This window comes from Mus caroli, unplaced genomic scaffold, assembly GCF_978045245.1.
Source record: "Mus caroli unplaced genomic scaffold, Mus_caroli_1 scaffold_17, whole genome shotgun sequence".
Lineage (NCBI taxonomy): Eukaryota > Metazoa > Chordata > Mammalia > Rodentia > Muridae > Mus > Mus caroli.
The window spans coordinates 10405179-10424504 of record NW_028227272.1 but is presented as its reverse complement, the minus strand read 5'-3'; the positions used below and the strand labels follow the sequence as shown (position 1 = coordinate 10424504).

Below are 19326 nucleotides of genomic sequence, written 5' to 3'. Positions count from 1 at the left end.
ACGTTGTTGGAGATGGGGCTGGGAATGAAGCTCAGTTGGTACACTGCTTGACTAACATACCTAGGTGTGCTGAATTCGATCCCAGTAGCATATAAACAAACTGGGCTCGGTGGCACACCTGTAATCCCCAAACGGGGCAAGGAGTAGGCAAGAGGATTTGAAGTTGAAGGCTGTCAGGCATGGTAGTGCTTTAACCCCAGAATTCAGGAAGCAGGGGCAGGATCTCTGTGAGTTCGAAGCCAGCCTGGCCTACAAAGTGAGTCCTCTTAAGACTGCAAGGGCACTGTTGTACAGAGAAACTCTGTCTTGAAAAAGAAAAAAAAAGTTTAAGACTATGGAGACTTAGCTATGGAATGAGTTTGAGATCAGCCACCTCTAAATGAATAAATAAGAGTGTTCCTTTCAAGTTGGTAAAGAGTAAAACTGATTTGTGCTAGCAGAATTTACTTGCTAGAGAGTGATCTAGTAAAGGTAGAAACCTTTTTTCTTCATTGTGATAGCAGATACATAACAGAATTTACCATTTAAGATTATTTTCCTTATGAAGACACAGCCTTGGGCTGGTGAGATGGCTAAGAACACTGGCTGCTCTTCCAGAGGTCTTGAGTTCGATTCCCAGCAACCACATGGTGGCTCACAACCATCTGTAATGGGATCTTTTGCCATCTTCAGGCAGCAGATACATATGCAGGAGAGCACACATATATTATAAATAAATAAATAAATAAATAAATAAGACACAACCTTTGTAGAACAGGTTTAGTCCTGAATTCAAATGAACTCCCCAGATGGTTGGATTGCAGGTGTGTCCCACCATACTTCCCCTGTTTGTTTGTAGACAGGGTTTCTCTGTGTACCCTTGGCTGTCCTGGAACTCGATCTGTAGATCAACCTGCCTCTGTCTTAAGCAAGAAGGGAGATATGCATAGTATTTAGTATAATGAAAGTTACGTTGTATTACGCTGAGGTTCATGACACAAGGTTCACACTAAGTTCCTAACTATGGTCCTAAGCCTATCTTTCCAAGGCTGCTCACCTGTGTGATGTATCTCAGCTGAAGATCAGGTCTAGTCTCTAACAGAAGTCTCTGAAGGTCAGCATCCTGGGGGAGACTTTCGAGCTCCAGGGCAGGTAAAGGTATCATCACTCCCGATGTGCAAAGCAGAGACACACACACACAGAGACAGAGACAGAGAATAATTTCCTAAGTTCCGTGACCGTAGGTTACCCTCACTAATGCACTCTGTCAAAATAAAGAAGCAAACTGCATATATTCAGATATGAGAGGAAATAATCTAACAATGACTAGCTGGGACCACCAAGGTTCTAGTAGTTGTTCAGTCTCACAAGGCCGGATGTCTAAGTTGGTCTTTTGGAAGGAGGGCCTCGATGCCAGTGAAGGAATGGACTTCCTACGGGGTAAGCAGGCAGAGTGAAGGAATGGACTTCCTACCGGGCAAGCAGGCAGAGTGAAGGAATGGACTTCCTACAGGGTAAGCAGGCAAAGTAAGCGCTTCCTTCTTCCAGGTCCTTACATAGGCGGACAGCAGAAGGTTGGCCCAGATTACAGTTGTGTCTTCCTACCTCAAGATCTAGATTAAAGGTGTGTGTCTTCTTGCCTCAAGATCTGGGTCAAGCATGTATGTCTTCCTACCTCAGAGGTCTGGACTAGAAGTGAATTTACTCACTGTAAATCAAGCAGGAAATCTCTCACAAGTGTGCCTTCCATTTCTGAATTGTAGCTTATTACAGATATCGTCAAGTTGACACCCAAGAATAGCCATCACACGGGGTCTCATTTACTCTTTGGAGGATAAATATTGAAAGATTACAGTTGTTAACAGCCAACTATAATCTGTGAACACTTTATCTCTCCTGAAACTCTTTGAGATGAGCTGAATGTAGGGCTGGAGAGATGGCTCAGAGGTTAAGAGTACTTGCCACTTTTGTAGAGTGTTAGGTCACAAAGTAGGCTCCCAAAAAATGGCTTTGCCTTTTCTGATTACCTAAGAAACCCTGCATCCCCATCACTCTCTGCTGCAGAATTTTGCTCTTTATCTCCATAGCAACTATCATGTTTCCAAGTAGCAAGTCTGATGTCTGCCTGGCTTTTTTTTTTTTTTTTTTTCTTCTTATCCAAGTTTTATGCTGCAGTGGGACAACCACCATGATTTGTCATCACAGTGTCTCTCTTCTACCAGAGTGGCATAGAACCGGAACTCAGTCAATATGGGGCATAGAGATGGTTCCGTGGGTAAGAGCACTTGCTGTGGAGTCATCCAGACTCATGGACAAATCCCCAGCACCCATGAAAAAAAGCTAGGCACAGCCCTGCAATCTTGTAAACCCAGTGTTGGGAGTCAGAGACTGGCATTTTAGGAGCCACTCCGTCTGAAACAAGTTCAGTCAGGGAGAGAGACCCTGTCTCAAGGAAGGTGGAGATAAAGAACAGACACCAGAGGTCCTTCTTTGCTTCCTACTAGTGATCACCGACCGCCACACAAATGCGCACGTATACTTCTCCAACACTACCCCACAAATTAAGCAAGTATTATATATTTGTATATATAAAATTAATTTTAAAATTTTTAGACAGACTCTCATTATGTTCCCTAAGCTGGCCTCGAATTTGCAAATTCTCCTGCATCATCCTTCTCAGACCTGGAATTATAGACCCAGGGGAAAACAGTCCATATATCTCTTGATCAACCAGGTTCAGGACAGGAAACTTCTCCAACATATGGGCCAGGCCTTGAGACTTTGATAGCAATACCCCTTTTCCCTTTCTAGGCAGCCCGGAGGGCCCCGGCTCCGCCCCTAACGAGACACAGCTCTGACGCAGGCGCAACGGCGCGCGCTGTTTCCGGAAGTGTCCTGTGTCTGTTTCGTGGCGGCCTCCGACATCCCCACGCTGCTTTTGCTGCGGAACTCTGCGCGTGGACCGGCGTCAGCCTGGGCGGGGCCAAGGTTCCGTCTGCGCCGCAGGATGGAGATAATCCGGAGCAGTGCGTGTCCACCGCACACCCCCATCCCTGTCCTCAAGCCCACCCAGCGTGCTAGGCCCAGACCTCTCGAGCTTGGCGGGGCCCGGGACAAGTCAGTCCCGCCGGGTATTACTTCCTCTGAAAAGCGGTGCTGCTGGTGGGACTTGTCGCTCAGCAAAGCGTGCACCCTTGGCATCCATGCCTTTCTTTTCCCTGCTCACCTGCTCAGCCCTAGCCCTTTTCAGTCGTGCATACTTTATCTAGGGACCCCTGGAGGAGGTGTCCCTTGTGGTCCTTGCACACTTACCGGCTTCTCCGATGCCCCGGGAGCTCCTCCGGCCCTTTCTCCCATCTCCCTTTAGTTGGTGGGCAGGAAGGCAGGCCACCTGTTCTGAGCCTTTTCTTGGTTTCTCTGCAGATTTTAAGATTAATCTTCACAAAGTGTACCAGGCCATAGAGGAGGCTGACTTCTTCGCCATCGATGGGGAGTTTTCAGGTATCACTCCCTTGAAAGCTCTGGGCTTACACCTTGTATAGCAAAGGCTCCCTGCCTCCTTCCTCAACTGGTCATGGCAAAAGCCTGGGAGAGATGTGGTTTTGTGGTTGGTCAGGGCGTGCGATTTTTGGATAGAGATTATGGTTCTGGTGCTGTTTAAACTAATTTAGGTGTATATGGTTAAAAAGCAGGGGGCTTAGGTTGAGGCTCTTTTTCCTGTGACAAAATACACCTATCCAAGTTTATCATTTCGAAATGTACACACTCTACACACACACACACACACACACACACACGCACAAATATGTATATGTGTATATGATGAGTGGAGGCCAGAGGTTGTTTTTGGGTAGCTTATGTTTAAAATAAATTTTCAACGCGTTTCTCTTGTTGAATCTAGAGCTGGCTATTTTACTAAGATGGCAGGCCAGCAGGCCCCCAGATCTATCTGTCTCTCCTACAAGATCCATGTTGGGGTTACAGGTGCCAGGATTACAGCTGTGGGGTCCTGTTACTGTGTGCTGACAGTATTTTATATGGTGAAGGTTCAAACTCAGGTCCTCGTGTTTGCATGGCAAGCACTTTATGCTTCAAGACATTTCCTAGCTCTATTGCATTTGTTCTTAAGTGGTTTTGGAATTTGGTAGCATTAACTACATTCATGTTGCTGTCCAGCTGGTATCCTCCAGTTCTGGATTTTTTTTTCTATCTTAAATAGATAACTACTCATGGAATTATTCTATTACTCCCTTTAGCCTCTGTCAGCCATCATTTGTCTTTGATTGTGACCACTCTAGACACACCATGTAAGTGGAAACCTATAGTATTGTGAGACTGGCCAGGGCTGTACTTAGATGACAAATAAGGATATTACTTAATGCTTTAGTACAAATCTTCCTTGGTTAGCTCAGTAGACCCACATGTGCTATGTATGCGTTTAAGTGTGTATACACATGTGTGCATGAATAGATGCTAGAGTTCAACACTGAATGCTTTTCCTCAACCACACTCTATTTTTTGAGGCAGTGTCTCGCTGAACCTGGAATTCACTGCTTCAACTAGATTGGCTGGTTGCCCAGTGTGCTTCAGGGATCCACTTGTCTCTGCAGTGCTGCACTGAGCTGTTTGCATAGGTTCTGGGAATTCCAGTTCAGGTCCTCATGCTTACACAGCAAGCAGTTTGCTGACTGAGCCATCTCTCCATCCTGTAATTATTATTTCTCTGTGAATGTAGGAATCCAACCTAGGCCCTCATGTGCATGGCAAGCAAACACTTCAACCAGTGAACTACACCCACAACACAGATTAATGTTAATTTCTAAAAAGTGTGATACAGACACTTTGAATTAATTTTAACGAATGGGAATCTGAATAAGCACTGGAGACTGACACACTAGCATTTGACAGTTTTACACTAGCATTTATTAACCAGCCCAATATCTATTTTTTATGATCTAGGAATCAGCGATGGACCCTCAGTGACAGCATTAACAAGTGGTTTTGACACCCCAGAAGAGAGATATCAGAAGCTTAAAAAGGCAAGTGGGTATTCTCAAAAGTGGTTTTCTTTCTCATGTGGCTCCTCTTGCTATTGAATTATAGAAAGGTGAAATCATTAAACTTACACTTGCACGTTTTCTAAGTGAGGTGTATCTTTTCAAATCTAGCCAGAAAGTTAAATTTTAGTGATGTTTAAAAAAAAATAGCAAAAATTATTGTTTATTGTTCTCTGAAAGACATTCTGGGGAAGGGCTATTACCTTTGAATATTAATTCAATATGTAGGAAATAAGTATGATGTAGTTGAAAGGATCAGTATTGGCTCAGAAGCCCCCAGACCAAGTTCTCAATGCAAAGGACATGTTTTTGCCCCAGGGGAAGAGAGGGCGAGGAATAAGAGATAAACATAAGAGAGAGAGGACAAGGGAGAAGGGGAAGGGGACAGAGAGATGGGGAAGGGGTATTTGTCATGGAGGAACAAAAGGCTGCCTCTGGATAGAGAGGAGACAGACATAGTCCATAGGTAAATGAGGGTTTTTAAAGGTAAAAGGGGAAACCTCATGTTAGAGTGAGGTGGTTTATTTAATTGGGCATGTTAATTAGGTGAGCCAAAGGGGCTTTTGGTTGCTGGACTTCAAAACTGATAGTTGGACCTTGGTAGTCAGTCACAGGAGGATGAAGTGGTCAAATAAGGGAATAGACCTTGGTGGTTAGCTTTAGGAATATAAACTAATGGTTTTTAGTGAGGCAGAGGGAATAGAGACAGGCGAGGCCTGCCAGAGCCAGTTTACCCTCTGGTGTTGACTAGTGTCCTTTCAGTCGTTTTAGTAATTTGGAAATATGCCTGATAATATGCTCTGATGATGAAAGTTGGGTTCTTAATTGGGAATGCAATTGAGAACTGTGTGCACGTGGGTAAGACTGTGGTGTATAGCCTGCCCAGTGTCTTCCGTCAGAAGTGTTCTGCTGTGGTTATGCTCGGTGGTCCAGAGAACCAGCAGCTTGAGAACACTTGTTCACGTGACAAACCTGGCTCTCCTGTGTCTGATGTTTCATTTCCCTTTTCCAGCATTCCATGGACTTTCTGCTGTTTCAGTTTGGCCTTTGTGCTTTTAAGTATGACCACACAGATTCCAAGTAGGTTCAGTTAGTGGGTGGTGGGACTTCCCAAGATGTCTCCTGATGTCATCCCTGAGTGTCTTTTTCTTTTCTTTTCCCAGGCATGTAACGAAGTCATTTAACTTCTATGTTTTCCCCAAGCCTTTCAGTAGGTCCTCACCAGATGTCAAATTTGTTTGCCAGGTTAGTGGTGGATCCTTTTCCGTTTCCAATCCTTTTCTGTGAATTGTTGTTGGGATGGAGCGGAAATGTAGAATGTTTTTAGATCATCTCTTGGAGCTGTGGGCCAGTTCCCAGAGTGCTGAGTCAGCATGAATGATCCCTGTGTTCCATTCCCAGCACCACACAGTGGGACGTGCCTGTGATTCGGCCTTGGGAAGGAGGCAGAGTTAGAGTTGAATTAGAAACCATCCTTGACAATGTAGGGAGTTTGAGGGCAGTCTGGACTATATGATGCCCCCTCTTAAAAACAAACAACCCTAAATCCTCCCCCGAAAACAAACAAACAAAAAGATTTAGGCTTTGGGTAAATTATCTCACCTATCAGACCTTCACTTTTAGGTTTTTCAATTAATGACATTGTTATCTCTATTTCATAATGTTATGAGATAGACTATAGATAGGTAGATAGAAGTTAGATCATGAACTTTATTATTTATTAATAAATAGTTAATATTATTTATTTATTGGTTTTGGTTTTTTGAGAAAGGGTTTCTCTGTGTATCCCTGGCTGTCCTGGAACTCACTTTATAGACCAGGTTGGCCTCGAACTCAGAAATCCGCCTGCCTCTGCCTCCCAAGTGCTGGGATCAAAGGTGTGCGCCACCACTGTCTGGCTTAATATTTATAATTAATATATATATATTTACAATCAACAAGCTCATACTATTATGTCATAATTATATTAAAATAATTATACTTATACTAAATAATTAATAAATTATTTATTACTAAAGCTGCGCTGGGGAGCTCGATGGTCCAGAGGGACTCCGTTTGGGACTTCCACTGCCCTCCTCTGCATGGAGCCCTACTTCAGGCCCCACAGACTTCTCCTTCCTTCATTGTTTTTGTTCCTTCCCAAGGACGGAGCTTTGTTTTCTGAAAGAGTCAATTTTTTTTGTTTTGTTTTGGTTTTTTTGTTTTTCGAGACAGGGTTTCTCTGTGTAGCCCTGGCTGTCCTGGAACTCATTCTGTAGACCAGGCTGGCCTCATACTCACAAACTACTGCCTTTGCCTCCAAAGTGCTGGGTTTAAAGGCTTGCACCACTGGCCGGCTAAGAGTCTCAAACTTGAAAGCCTGGGTCCTCTCCCGAGTCACTAGTTAGGAAACAGAAGGTGGACAAGACACATTTTCCTTTTGAGGAGAGTGAGGGAAGCTTTCCCTTACACTCTTGTGGTAGCTGCCTTGGCAGACGCTGCTCAAATAGTTTCCACTCTGCCTGCTTGATTCTTTGTTGTCATGGATAAGGAGAGTAAACATGTGGGTGTATGATAGAGGGATTGCCTCTTCTCCCATGCTGTACTGCAGCCTAGCTTCTCTCCGCACAGTAACATGGGTGCATCTCAGTCTGCGCCCTTTTTGCCATGAAAGTGGTACTGTAGCTGTGGGACCCCAGAGCACAGAGTCCTGAGCACTTTCTTCCTAAAGTAACAAGACAAGGGCTGAGCCTGTAGCTTAGTAGGGAGAGTGCTTGCCTAGGAGGCAGAAGTAACTGGATTACCAGTGCTTGCATAAACTGGCCATGGTGGTACATGCTCACAATCCCAGACCTGGGGAGTTAGGGGAAGCTGACCAGAAAGTCAGGATCATCCTTAGCTACCCAACAAATTTTGAGGCCAGCCAAGCTATACAAAACTCTGTCTCAAAAAGCAAACATAGTAATCAAAATGTGTGTACTGTTACTTTAAAATAATGAAAGACACAAACCCTGATACAGAGAGATAGTTGAATACGTGGGAACAAAAGGGAAAAATGAAGGTAATTTTGTTCTTTCAACCCTGACTGGCCTGGAACATGGTAGAATAGGCTGTCCTCAAACTCATAGTCCTTTCTCGACTCTACTTTCTGGGTCCTAGAGTTAAAGCAGCCATCACACCTGGCTGCTTTTTTAGTTTTTAAAAGACAGATTATCACTTCATGACTAAAGCTAGGGTTATAGATCTAGATCATGTTTATTTTGGTCTTTTAGATAGTTTTCTTAAGTTATTATATAAGCAATAGTTAATATTTCCTTTGCTCTTTTTATTTATTTTAATGGTCCTACTATGTGGATATGGGGTCTAGGGCCACATGCATATACAAGGATGCCTCTACTAGGTCATCATATCTCTGACCTGATACTTCCTTTCTTCTGGAATCAGATACTAGCTATTTACAAGATACCTTATTGTAGAATACTTAAACAATGTTTGTTTAGTTGGGGGGAAATTGGCTCAGTTTGGAAACTTCTTTGGATAGAGCTATTTTCAGACGTAACAATAGTGCCGGGCATGGTGGCGCACGTCTTTAATCCCAGCACTTGGAAGGCAGAGGCAGGTGGATTTCTCAGTTTGAGGCCAGCATGGTCTACAGAGTGAGTTCTAGGACAGCCAGGGCTATACAGAGAAACCCTGTCTCAGAAAAACAACAACAAAAAAAGAAGTAACGATAGTTAGTGGGTTAGAAGTCTGTCTGTCTGTCTATCTATCTATCTATCTATCTATCTATCGACAAGGCATCAACTTTGTAGTTCTGGATGGCCTGGAACTGTTTATGTATAGTCTTGCTGGCCTTGAACTTAAGAGACCCTCCCCCCCAATTTCCCACCCCCTTTCCTGTGTGTCTACCAAGCACTGGGATTAAAGGCATGTACCACTATACCCAGCACAAGAACAATTATTTAAAATGAGGATACTATAATTTTGGTCCAGGATTAGTATTATACAAACACAGGGATTCAGTGAGATGCCTTAGGTAGTGTTCTGGCTAGTCTTTGTTTGTTTTGAGACATAGCATCACAGTGTAGTCAGGTTGCTCTTCCTCACTGTCAGCCAGGCTGACCACTAATTTGTAATTCTCCAGTCTCACACTCCTTAGAACTGGCATTTAGGAAATATACTGAGGCAGATCAGAAGAGCTCCAGCCATTGTATGAGCTGTGACACAGCAACATGTGGGGTATTCATCCAGGTGCTCTTTAAGGAAGATGATATTCTTGGAGGTATTCCCGAGGTAGATATCTCAAATTCGAATTAAAATGCTGGTTTTTTTTAAAAAATTATTTTAAAACATTTTTTTTTAAATTATTGTACTAGGGTTTTTTTTTGTTTGTTTTTTTGTTTTTGTTTTTGTTTTTTTGGTTTTTTGGTTTTTTGAAACAGGGTTTCTCTGTATAGCCCTGGCTGTCCTGGAACTCATTCTGTAGACCAGGCTGACCTCAAACTCAGAAATCTGCCTACCTCTGCCTCCCAATTGCTGGGATTAAAGGTGTGCGCCACCACTGCCTGGCTACTTTGTTTTGACTGTGGTAAATCCATGACTAGGGTTGGAGAGGTAGCCCAGGAGTGTTTAAGAGCACTGGATGCTCCTCAGAGTATTCAGATTCAATTCCCAGCAGTTGTGAGCTGCCTCAAGAATGTACATGCATGTATGTGCAGGTGTGTACTTGGGCACCCGTATGTACGTAAGTACTTGTGCTTACCACAGTGCACTCAAGGAGGTCAGAGGACAACTTGTGACAGAGTTCTCTTTATCTACCATGTGGTTCCTAGGGATTGAACTCAGGTCATTAGACTTGTTAGTAAGACCTGCTGAGCCATCTTCCCGGCCCAGTTCCTGGGCTTTGGTCTGGAAGAGCAAAGGGACAGGCAGAGAAAGGTGTAGCCTTGGAGTGTGAGCTTGTAAGTCATATGAATGAGATGAGTGTGTCTGTGGATTGCCCAGTTGTTGAGACAAGGCCAGCTGGCCCTCGGCAGGCCTCATGAAGATTGTACACACAAGGACGACTTTGAATATTTGGTTCTTCTGCCTCTGCCTGCTTCCCGGGTGCTGGTGTTGCAGTCCTAGGGATGGAACTGCTGGGCCCTGCATGCTAAGTATGGACTCAGCCACACCGAGTGTTCTTAGCCCTACAGAGCAGGCTGTTTCCTGACTTTTTTCCAGTTTTCTCTTGTTATTAAGGAATGCATAAGATTGAATGATTGTTAACATCACAGGATTAGTTGGGTGTGTGGTGATGCTAGCCTTTAATTCCTGCAATCTAGTCCTAGTGCTTGGAGGCAAAGACAGCTAGATCTGGCTGGTGAGATGGCTCAGCGGGTAAGAGCACTGACTGCTCTTCCAAAGGTCCTGAGTTCAAATCCCAGAAACCACATACATGGTGGCTCACAACCACCCATAATGAGATCTAACGCCCTCTTCTGGTGTGTCTGAAGTCAGCTACAGTGTACTTATGTATATTAATAAATAAATCTTTATTTAAAAAAAAAAAAGGCAGGTAAATCTTGTAGTTTGAGGATAGCCTGTCAAAATAAGGAGTATAAAATAAGTAGCCAGCCAGAGCTACATGTTGAGGCCCTGTGTCCAAAAACAAAACAAAACAACCAACCAATCTCTCCCTGACCCCTCAAGATTTAGATTGTCATGCATAATGAGACATACTAGGGTCTCATACATGATAAGTAAACACGTTATAAACCGAACTATCCCCTTGACCCTAACGTTGTTGTTTGCTTGTTTTATTTAAAAGTCTACAAATACAGACTCTGGGGAGATAGCTGAGGGGGGATATCAATTCCCCTAGAACCATTGGAAAATTAGGAAATGCCACCCACAATGTGTAATTCCATGATGACTCATTGAGACAGGTGAGTTGTGGGGCTAGGTGTTTGCTGGCTAGTCAGTCTGGCTGAAAAGACAAGGATTCAATGAGAGACCATATCTCAAAAATTAAGGTTGACAGTAATTGAGGAAAATACTCAGTGTTGACCTCAAGCCTCCACATGGTTGCATGGGTGAATTGAGTGCCCCTGTGCACACGTGTATGCACCACATACAGTCAAGTGCATACATACACACAGCCACGTAGAGAATGGTATGAAAATACAACTACGTATAGGCGTGTGTGCCCTTTTCCACATCCTATGCACACGCATGCACGGGTGCACGCGCACACCTACCCCCTCACCCACCCACACATCTATAGAGCTGTGTTGTACAAAGGAGTCAGGTGCTAGAGTGTGAGTAGATCAAAGCTATGCCCCAATCACTCTCGAAGCGTTCTCACCCTCAAATTATATGTGACCTGAAGGCAAAACAAGGTATTGTTTCCTTGAAAATTAAATGCTTAATACTGAGCTGCTAGGTAAGGTGTGGAGGAGTGAGCTGCCGAATGCTATATTTGTGAGGTAGAGAGACACAACAGTATTTACATGCTTTCTGAGTTCTTTTCATTTCCTCCACCTTCTCTTTCTCTCTGTGTTTTCTGAGACATGGTCCCATATAGTCCAGGCTGATTTCAGAATTACCAAGTAGCCAGGATGCCCTTGAACTCTTTGCTCCTTTTGTTAGATGTGTATCACAAATCTGCTTTTGTCTTTAATAATGGTAAAATAATTATGTGTATATAAAAGAATTTCTTGGAATAAATGTCATTGTGATTTATTTCCTAGTAAATGGTTGATTTGTCTACCTACTTTACATGACTGTACATGAGGTCATGTGAAACTCCTTGGATGAGAGGGGGTTTCTAGTGGAAAAGTTCAAGCAGCTTCGGTTTGGCCCTTGGTAGACAAACCGTGAATCTAGGTCCCTCTCATTTGCCTACAGAGGAGTGTTTACATGAATGTACAAGACTTTAGGGAACCACAGCAGCTGCAATAATAGTGTTCTCTTTCCTTGCTTTGAGGAAGGGCTTCAGAATTTGGCTAAACTGGTATAGTCCTCAAAATTACTTACTCAGTTTTAATACATCTACTTGCATCTTTCAGCTTCTTCTAGGCACAGTATGTATTTGCTTCTTCAGGCTTGCTTAGTTAGGGATTTTGTTTCTGGATCTTGAAGATTAAGACTATCCAACTGGCCATGTCTGGTGGCACAGGCCTCTCATCCCAGCTACTCAGGAAGCCAAGGCAGGGAGGAACAAGAGCTCAGTCTATCACTGGGTACAGAGTGAGTTCAAAGCTGTCTTTGACAACTCAGTGAGACCTTGTCTGAAAACAAAACAACTCAAAAGCAGAATGCAGAAACCAGAAGCAGAATGCGGAGGGTACAGCTCTGTGGTAGAGCACTTGCATAGTGTGTGTGCAGGCTTAACCCCACCTCTCAGAAACGGGACCCTGAGAGAACATTGAGAGGGTTGGCGTTGGGATTCATTTGGTAGAATGAATGAAGCTTTGGAGTCCATCCCCAGTACCCAGAGACGGGGTGTGGTTGTGCACAGCTGCAATTTCAGTACTCAGTGGAAGCAGGAGGATGAGGAAGTTCAAGGCTTCATGAGGCCACGTCTAAAAAACCCACATAAACCAGGATGAGACAAAAGAAAACAATATCCAATTATGATTTTAGGCCTTCAGGGCTGGTAACACTTCTGAGTGGGTTAGAATGCGAGGTGAAAGAGAACCAGCTCTACAGGTGCACACAGACACACACACAGACACACACACACAGACATACACTAGTGCCCATGTACTACTACTAATAAGATACGGGCCTTTTGTATCCAAGTCAGTGTAGAGGTTTATGAATATACACTGTTTCTGTTTACAGCCTCACAGTCAGTGTAGCAGCAAGATGGCAGGGGCCTCCTGCTATTGGGGAATTAGCTGTCTACTCAGTGAATTTTTTTTAAAGGAATTATTTTTTATTTTTCATATATGAGTACAGTGTACAGATGGTTGTGAGCCACCATGTGGTTGCTGGGAATTGAACTCAGGATCTCTGGAAGAGCAGTCAGTGCTCTTAACCGCTGAGCCATCTTTCCAGCCCCTACTCAGCGAATGTTTAACAAATTTTATTTGTTTTTGTTTTTGTTTTTTCCGAGACAGGGTTTCTCTGTATAGCCCTGGCTGTTCTGGAACTCACTCTGTAGACCAGGCTGGCCTCGAACCCAGAAATCTGCCTGCCTATGCCTTCCAAGTGCTGGGATTAAAGGCATGTGCCACCACCGCCCAGCTTAACAAATTTTATAACACAAAGAATGTTTTATAAAGCTACTAAGGGGGAGAACTTAAGTGGTGTTTTAAGTAAACAAACAGTCCCAGAAGCTATGGCTAAAGAGTGTCTTCTGACTTTTGGCCTGCTTTCTTGTTGGGTTGTCATGGTTACGTGTCTGCATTATGTCTCTGCTGGCCTAAGGATTGCTTCAAGTCTCACTGATGTGTGTGTTATCTGTTTCAGAGCTCCAGCATTGACTTCCTGGCGAGCCAAGGATTTGACTTTAATAAAGTGTTTTGCAGTGGTAAGACTGTCTATGTGACTTAGCTTTGTAGTTGATAAACCTTCAAAATCTTTCAGAAATCTCATTTTGCTTGAGAATTACCAGTTTTTAAGATTTATTTATTTTTATTTATGTGAGTACACTGCAGCTGTCTTCAGACACACCAGAAGAGTGCATCAGATCCCGTTACAGATGGTTGTGAGCCACCATGTGGTTGTTGGGAATTGAACTCAGGACCTCTGGAAAAAGCCTTCTTATTTTATTAATTTTCAATTTAATATGTAGGCCAGGCTTGTCTCACAATTGCTATGTAGTTCAAGGATGACCTTAGTTTTCTTTTTGTTTTGAGACAGTGACAGTTTTCATGGGCAGGACTGGTGTTACCGACATGTGCTGCCCCACCTGGCTTCTCCGGAGGTCCTGGGACTCCACAGTCACTCCTCAGGCTTTCCTAGGAGGCATCAAACAGATGAGCTTCACTCCTCAGGCTTTCCTAGGAGGCATTGAACAGATGAGCTTCACTCCTCAGGCTTTCCTAGGAGGCATTGAACAGATGAGCTTCACTCCTCAGGATTTCCTAGGAGGCATCGAACAGATGAGCTTCACTCCTCAGGCTTTCCTAGGAGGCATTGAACAGATGAGCTATGTTCCTCAACCTCTGCTTTTTGTTTTTTATTAATTTTTTTTTTTTTTTTTTGCGTTAGATTTTGTCTGTACATATGCCACTTATGTGTGGGCACCCACAGAGCTCAGAGGAGGATGCACTCAGGCACTCTGGAAGAACAGCAGATGCTCATAACTGCTTCAGCTCCACTCTGTTTTTGTAAACCTTGAAGCTTCTGAGCAGATCAGGAGAGTAGCTAGCATTTCCTTGGATGATAATGTGGCATCTTAAACTGTGACTTGATTGGGCTTGTTCATTCCACCTGTGTAGGATTTAGTCACTTCTGTGCCCAAATGTGGGAATGTTTTCTAGCTTCTGCCTGTGTGACAGGTGCGTGCAATTCTTAACAACGTATATACAGTGTTCTGGTCTTTGGTCACAGTACTCCCTTGTCCATTACTGTAGCTCTTACAGTTAAGAGACACCTCATGGGGAGAGGTGTGGTCTGTGTAGTTGACATGATTGTAATGGCTCACCTTTGGGATATGGGACTGGACAGCATGTTGAGGAGAGATGTGGCTTCCTCATGTCCCGTCCTCATTGCAGAGCATGAGGCTTCGTTATCAGGGAGGTGACTATCAGCTCTTTGTAGAATGGTGGTGTTGGAATGTTGGATAATAGGACATAGTGGAATGACTTTCCTTTCCCTTAAGTGTTTTGAGAGTGAAGGTGCCAGGGAGTGGTAAGTCAGTGGAGGAGTACTTGCCATCATATGTGAGACTGGGTCTCTGCCTTACTATTGCAAAAAGAAAAGGGAGAAAAAAAAAGAAAAGAATATTTGAGAATCAGATGTGGTAGTGGCTGCCTGGCATCCCAGTTGTTGGGAATCTGAGGCAGGTGTATTGCCAAGTTCAGTGCTAGCCCTGGCTACAGGGCAAGAGGTGTTGCCTCAATAACTCTTCTGCTAGGAGTTCTTTGCAGGACTGCATCACTGGCTCATGACTTCCAGGCATTTCCCAGGAGCTTGATCTCCGCATGGCGGTGTTTGTATGCCTAGTGTGTATGTCTCTTTGCTCAGGGTGGCTTCAGCATCCAATAGGATGATCAGAAATGCCCATTTCTGTGCATTTTTGAGGAAATCATACTATGTTGGATTGATATTCTTGTCAGTTAACTTTAGCATCCACTGAGTATTTTTTTCTGTTTTTCCCTCTCAGAGGGAGGTCCCTCCCTGCTCTGCATATCTTTCTTACTTGTCTGTTGACTTTTCTTCACAGTGGCCTTTTCTGTGTGTCTGATCAGAAGTTCCTTTTACTGAGGCAGGTTACCTCTGCTTGTTCCTTTATGCTCTCATCCATAAATGCTCAAAACAGCACCAGTGCCTTATTTATTTTAACGGTGACTGAATGCACTTGCAAGCATATTTCACAATTACTTCTCAGTTGATTTTTTTTTTTTTTTTTTGCAGTATAGTTAAAATATGGTCTGTATATGATAGATTTCTCACTAGTTAAAAGTTTTGTATATAACCAGATGAAATAATGCACATCTTTAATCCTATCACTTGAAAGGCAGTGAATTTGAGGCTAGCCTTATGTACATAGTGAGTTCTAGGACAGCCAGGGCTACAAAGTAGGACCCGACTCAAAAGAATAAAGATAAACTAATAGTTTTGTGTAAGGGCTGAACGCACAGCTCAGATGTTGAGAGGTTGCTGCTCTTCTAGAGTTCTGGAGTTCAGTTCCCACCACCCACCGTCTGGCAGATCACAGATGCCCGTAACTCCACATGCAGGGGCTCTAGTGCTCTCTTCTGATCTCTGGAGGGGCCTGCATACAGGTTACAGGCACCTGCACAGAGGGCATGTACACATACATAGAAATAAAAATAAAAATTTTTAAATAATTTTGTGCTTGAAATTGTTATTTCTTCTGATTTATTCTTTTAAAAATTTTGTGTAGGGATTCCATATCTGAATCAGGAAGAAGAAAGGCAGCTGAGAGAGCAATTCGATGAAAAACGGTCTCAAGCCAATGGGGCAGGAGCTCTGGCAAAATGTCCTGTGACAATCCCTGAGGATCAGAAGAGGTTTATTGACCAAGTAATGTAAGTTCCTTAACTGACATGAGAGATGCACTAGGCGTGGACTGGGGTAGGTGTGATGTGAGAGGCAGGCTGTAATTGTGACCTATTGGAGGATGTCTGTCTCTCACCTGCTTTGTGTTTCACATGCACAGGTGTACACACAAGGTGATGCGAGCAGCAGTGTCTGATTGTGGCAGGATTTCTGTCTTTGACACCAACCTGTGCTTCAAATGCAGAGGTGTTCACACAAGTGTGAGTGTGAGTTGCAGGCTTCAGTTGTGCCATATCTGAATCCAGACAAGAACTGCACATTGTATCACATCTGGACCTGTCCCATGCTACTGGGCGAGTCTCAGCAGGTGTGCAGATGTTTGGACTTACTCTCTTGTTACTGGGGTGGTCTCAGCAGGTGTGTAGATCTTCCTGGACCAAAGCTTGCTAGAATGTCTGTATATACTTGTTTCTTTTTTATTTTTTAAAGGTTTATTTATTTATTATATGTAAGTACACTGTAGCTGTCTTCAGACACTCCAGAAGAGGGAGTCAGATCTTGTTACGGATGGTTGTGAGCCACCATGTGGTTGCTGGGATTTGAACTCCTGACCTTCGGAAGAGCAGTCGGGTGCTCTTAACCACTGAGCCATCTCACCAGCCCTATATACTTGTTTCTTGCAGTGAAGTCTTTGACAAACAGATGTGCTCTGGGAGGAGTATCTAGTCATGTAGAGGGTAGCTACCAGTATAATAGCTTTATTAGAAAAGTCAAAATTATATTGCTAGTATTGGTGAATTCTTAATATACTTAAAAATTCTGTGTATGTATGAGTGGAGTACACACATGAGGAGGTCAGAGAAGAAGAGGGGTTGGATATCCTGGATCTCTCTTTACTTTTTTACTTTGAGGCAAAAATTCTTCCTGAACCTGAAGTTTGAATCTTTTGGCTAGGCTGGCTGTCAGCATACCTTAATGATCCTCCTGCCTCTGCACTGCTCCCCACCATAGCACTGCGGTTATGGCTCTTTGTTAAGCCATGCCTGGATTATGTTGGTGCTGGGATCTTCACTCACCCTTGTGGTTGTGACTCTTTTTTTTGTTTGTTTGTTTGCAATAGCTTAGATTTTATCAACATTAGACATAATAGATGGAACTGTAAGACAACACAGAAGCAGTAAATATCCAAATTTTGTACTTAAGCTACAGCATTGCTATGCACTTCTCTTACTGATTTATAAGTGTTTGACACAAGTCTTAAGAGCACACACAGGAGCATAAAAGGAAGAAGGCTTCTCCCTTGGAATGAAAAGAATGCAATTACCAGACACAGGCTTCAAGTTCACAGCCTACATGGGCTGACTTTTGCACCAGTATAGGTAGGGAAGGATTTCTGTAGACGTTTCCCTTCTGAGGATCAGCCCATATTTATATCAGAATGAGAAAATTCCACCCACATTTCCCCTCCTCACCAACGCTCATTACTACTGGTTTGGAATTAGCTTCTCTATGATTTGTTCTTTTACATTTCAAGGAAAACCACACAAACTTTACCAGGCCACTTAATTTTTCAAAATAAGGAAATCACATTTTAAAACAACATTTAACATGTACAACCTAATGAGCCACTTGGAAACTAATGTGAATTGGACATGTAATCCATTCAGTTTCAGGAGAAGTCCTCATGCTGCTATTTTAACATGAATAGGACATCAGACGTGACAGAAAACATATCAAACTGTCATAAATGACCCTTTCAGATAGCAGTGGTAAAGCAACACAACAAAAGAATACAATGCCCATTGACCTCTTACTGAAAATACAAACAAAAGCCAAGACTGCTTTGCGTGAATGCCATTGATTTTTATACAAAAAAGGAGGATGCCTAGGCCATCAAGTCGGAGAGTGTCCTCTCTGCTGGAGGCTGTAGAAATGAGCCTCCTTCAAGATGTTGTTAATATGTGAGTAAGGATCTTGGTCTTGGCACACTTCATAATCCTCCTCTTGGGAGAACCCAGGGATATTGGAGTCTAGTTCAGCAGTACTCGGGTTTAAGCTGCTTTCTGGTACTCTCTCACGATTGGGGTTATTAATGCTGCCTTGGTTCCTTTCATTATCACTGCTTGTCGACTCTATAGCATGATGGTCCTGTATGTCCTGGTCCTTCTTAGTCCTCTTTGAATGAGGGGGACGGTAGTTGTCATCCTCATTATCATCTGGTCTTCTTTTCCTGAGAGAGCACGGCGATCCGAATCCGAGATGAAAGCCCGAACGCCCATCCTCGCCCTAGCGAAAATCAGCCGAAGTCCCCGTGGTTGTGACTCTTAACTAGCCTTTACAGCTCTAAAATTGATAAATTGTTTGAGAATTTTGCTAATGTCATCAATAATTTCATCCAAAGAATATGTCAAAATATACCTGTTCTCTTTGGTTTTGATTTTTTTGTTTGTTTGTTTGTTGTTGTTTTTTGTTTTTCGAGACAGGGTTTTTCTGTGTAGCCCTGGCTGTCCTAGAACTCACTCTGTAGACCAGGCTTTCCTTGAACTCAGAAATCCACCTGCCTCTGCCTCCCAAGTGCTAGGATCTAAGGCGTGTGCCACACTCCCAGCTTTGATTATCTTTTTTATTTGTTCAAAATGTATGGAAAGAGGACCTGTAAGCATAAGAAATATGTTCTTGGTGAGTGCTTGCATATGATCTACAAAGCCTAGGGTTTGGTCCCCAGCACTGCATGACTTGGGTATAGTGGTGCATAGCTATACTCGTGGCACTTAGCAGTTGGGAGGTAGAGGCAGGAGGATCAAAAGTTGAAACCATCCTCATTACATAGCAAGTTTGATATCATCTTGGGATATGTGACACTTGTCTCAAAGGAAAAAAAAAAAAGGAAAAAAAAATAGACTGCTTCTCTGTGTGTGTGTGTGTGTGTGTGTGTGTGTGTGTTAGAATGGAAGTCCTGCCTCTGCTCATATTTGACAAGTTGCTCTGCCCCTGGCTTCGCCCCCTGACAGTATTTACATTGCTTTTGAGTGGATCTGTTGCTGATTATTTTGAGTATAGGTTTTGAGGACAATCACTGTTCTGATCACTTCATCCATTCAAGGCACTGATGGTCATTGTCTGAATCTTATCA

General features: G+C 43.3%; 2 protein-coding genes across 3 annotated transcripts in view; one reads left to right on the top strand and one right to left on the bottom strand.

Moving 5' to 3' along the window:
- The first annotated feature begins 2867 nt into the window (after nt 1-2867).
- Parn (poly(A)-specific ribonuclease) overlaps nt 2868-19326 on the top strand; it is a 141083-nt gene continuing 124624 nt past the window's right edge. Inside the window, exons 1-7 of one of the 2 annotated variants that reach the window (XM_021185317.2) lie at nt 2868-3005; nt 3403-3480; nt 4939-5018; nt 6049-6116; nt 6200-6281; nt 13473-13533; nt 16078-16222. In XM_021185317.2, coding sequence (XP_021040976.1) covers nt 2987-3005; nt 3403-3480; nt 4939-5018; nt 6049-6116; nt 6200-6281; nt 13473-13533; nt 16078-16222 — 533 coding nt within the window. In that variant the 5' untranslated portion in view covers nt 2868-2986. Of the gene's footprint in view, nt 3006-3064; nt 3097-3402; nt 3481-4938; nt 5019-6048; nt 6117-6199; nt 6282-13472; nt 13534-16077; nt 16223-19326 lie in introns of those variants that run through there. The other variant, XM_085832499.1, reaches the window with a different exon arrangement.
- Nucleotides 18033-19291, bottom strand: LOC110311968 (protein VCF1-like). The gene is made up of 2 exons (XM_021185552.1): nt 19271-19291; nt 18033-18479 (listed from the first exon to the last, which is right to left on the bottom strand). The coding sequence occupies exons 1-2, from the start codon at nt 19289-19291 to the stop codon at nt 18087-18089; spliced, it is 414 nt and encodes a 137-aa protein (XP_021041211.1). The 3' UTR covers nt 18033-18086.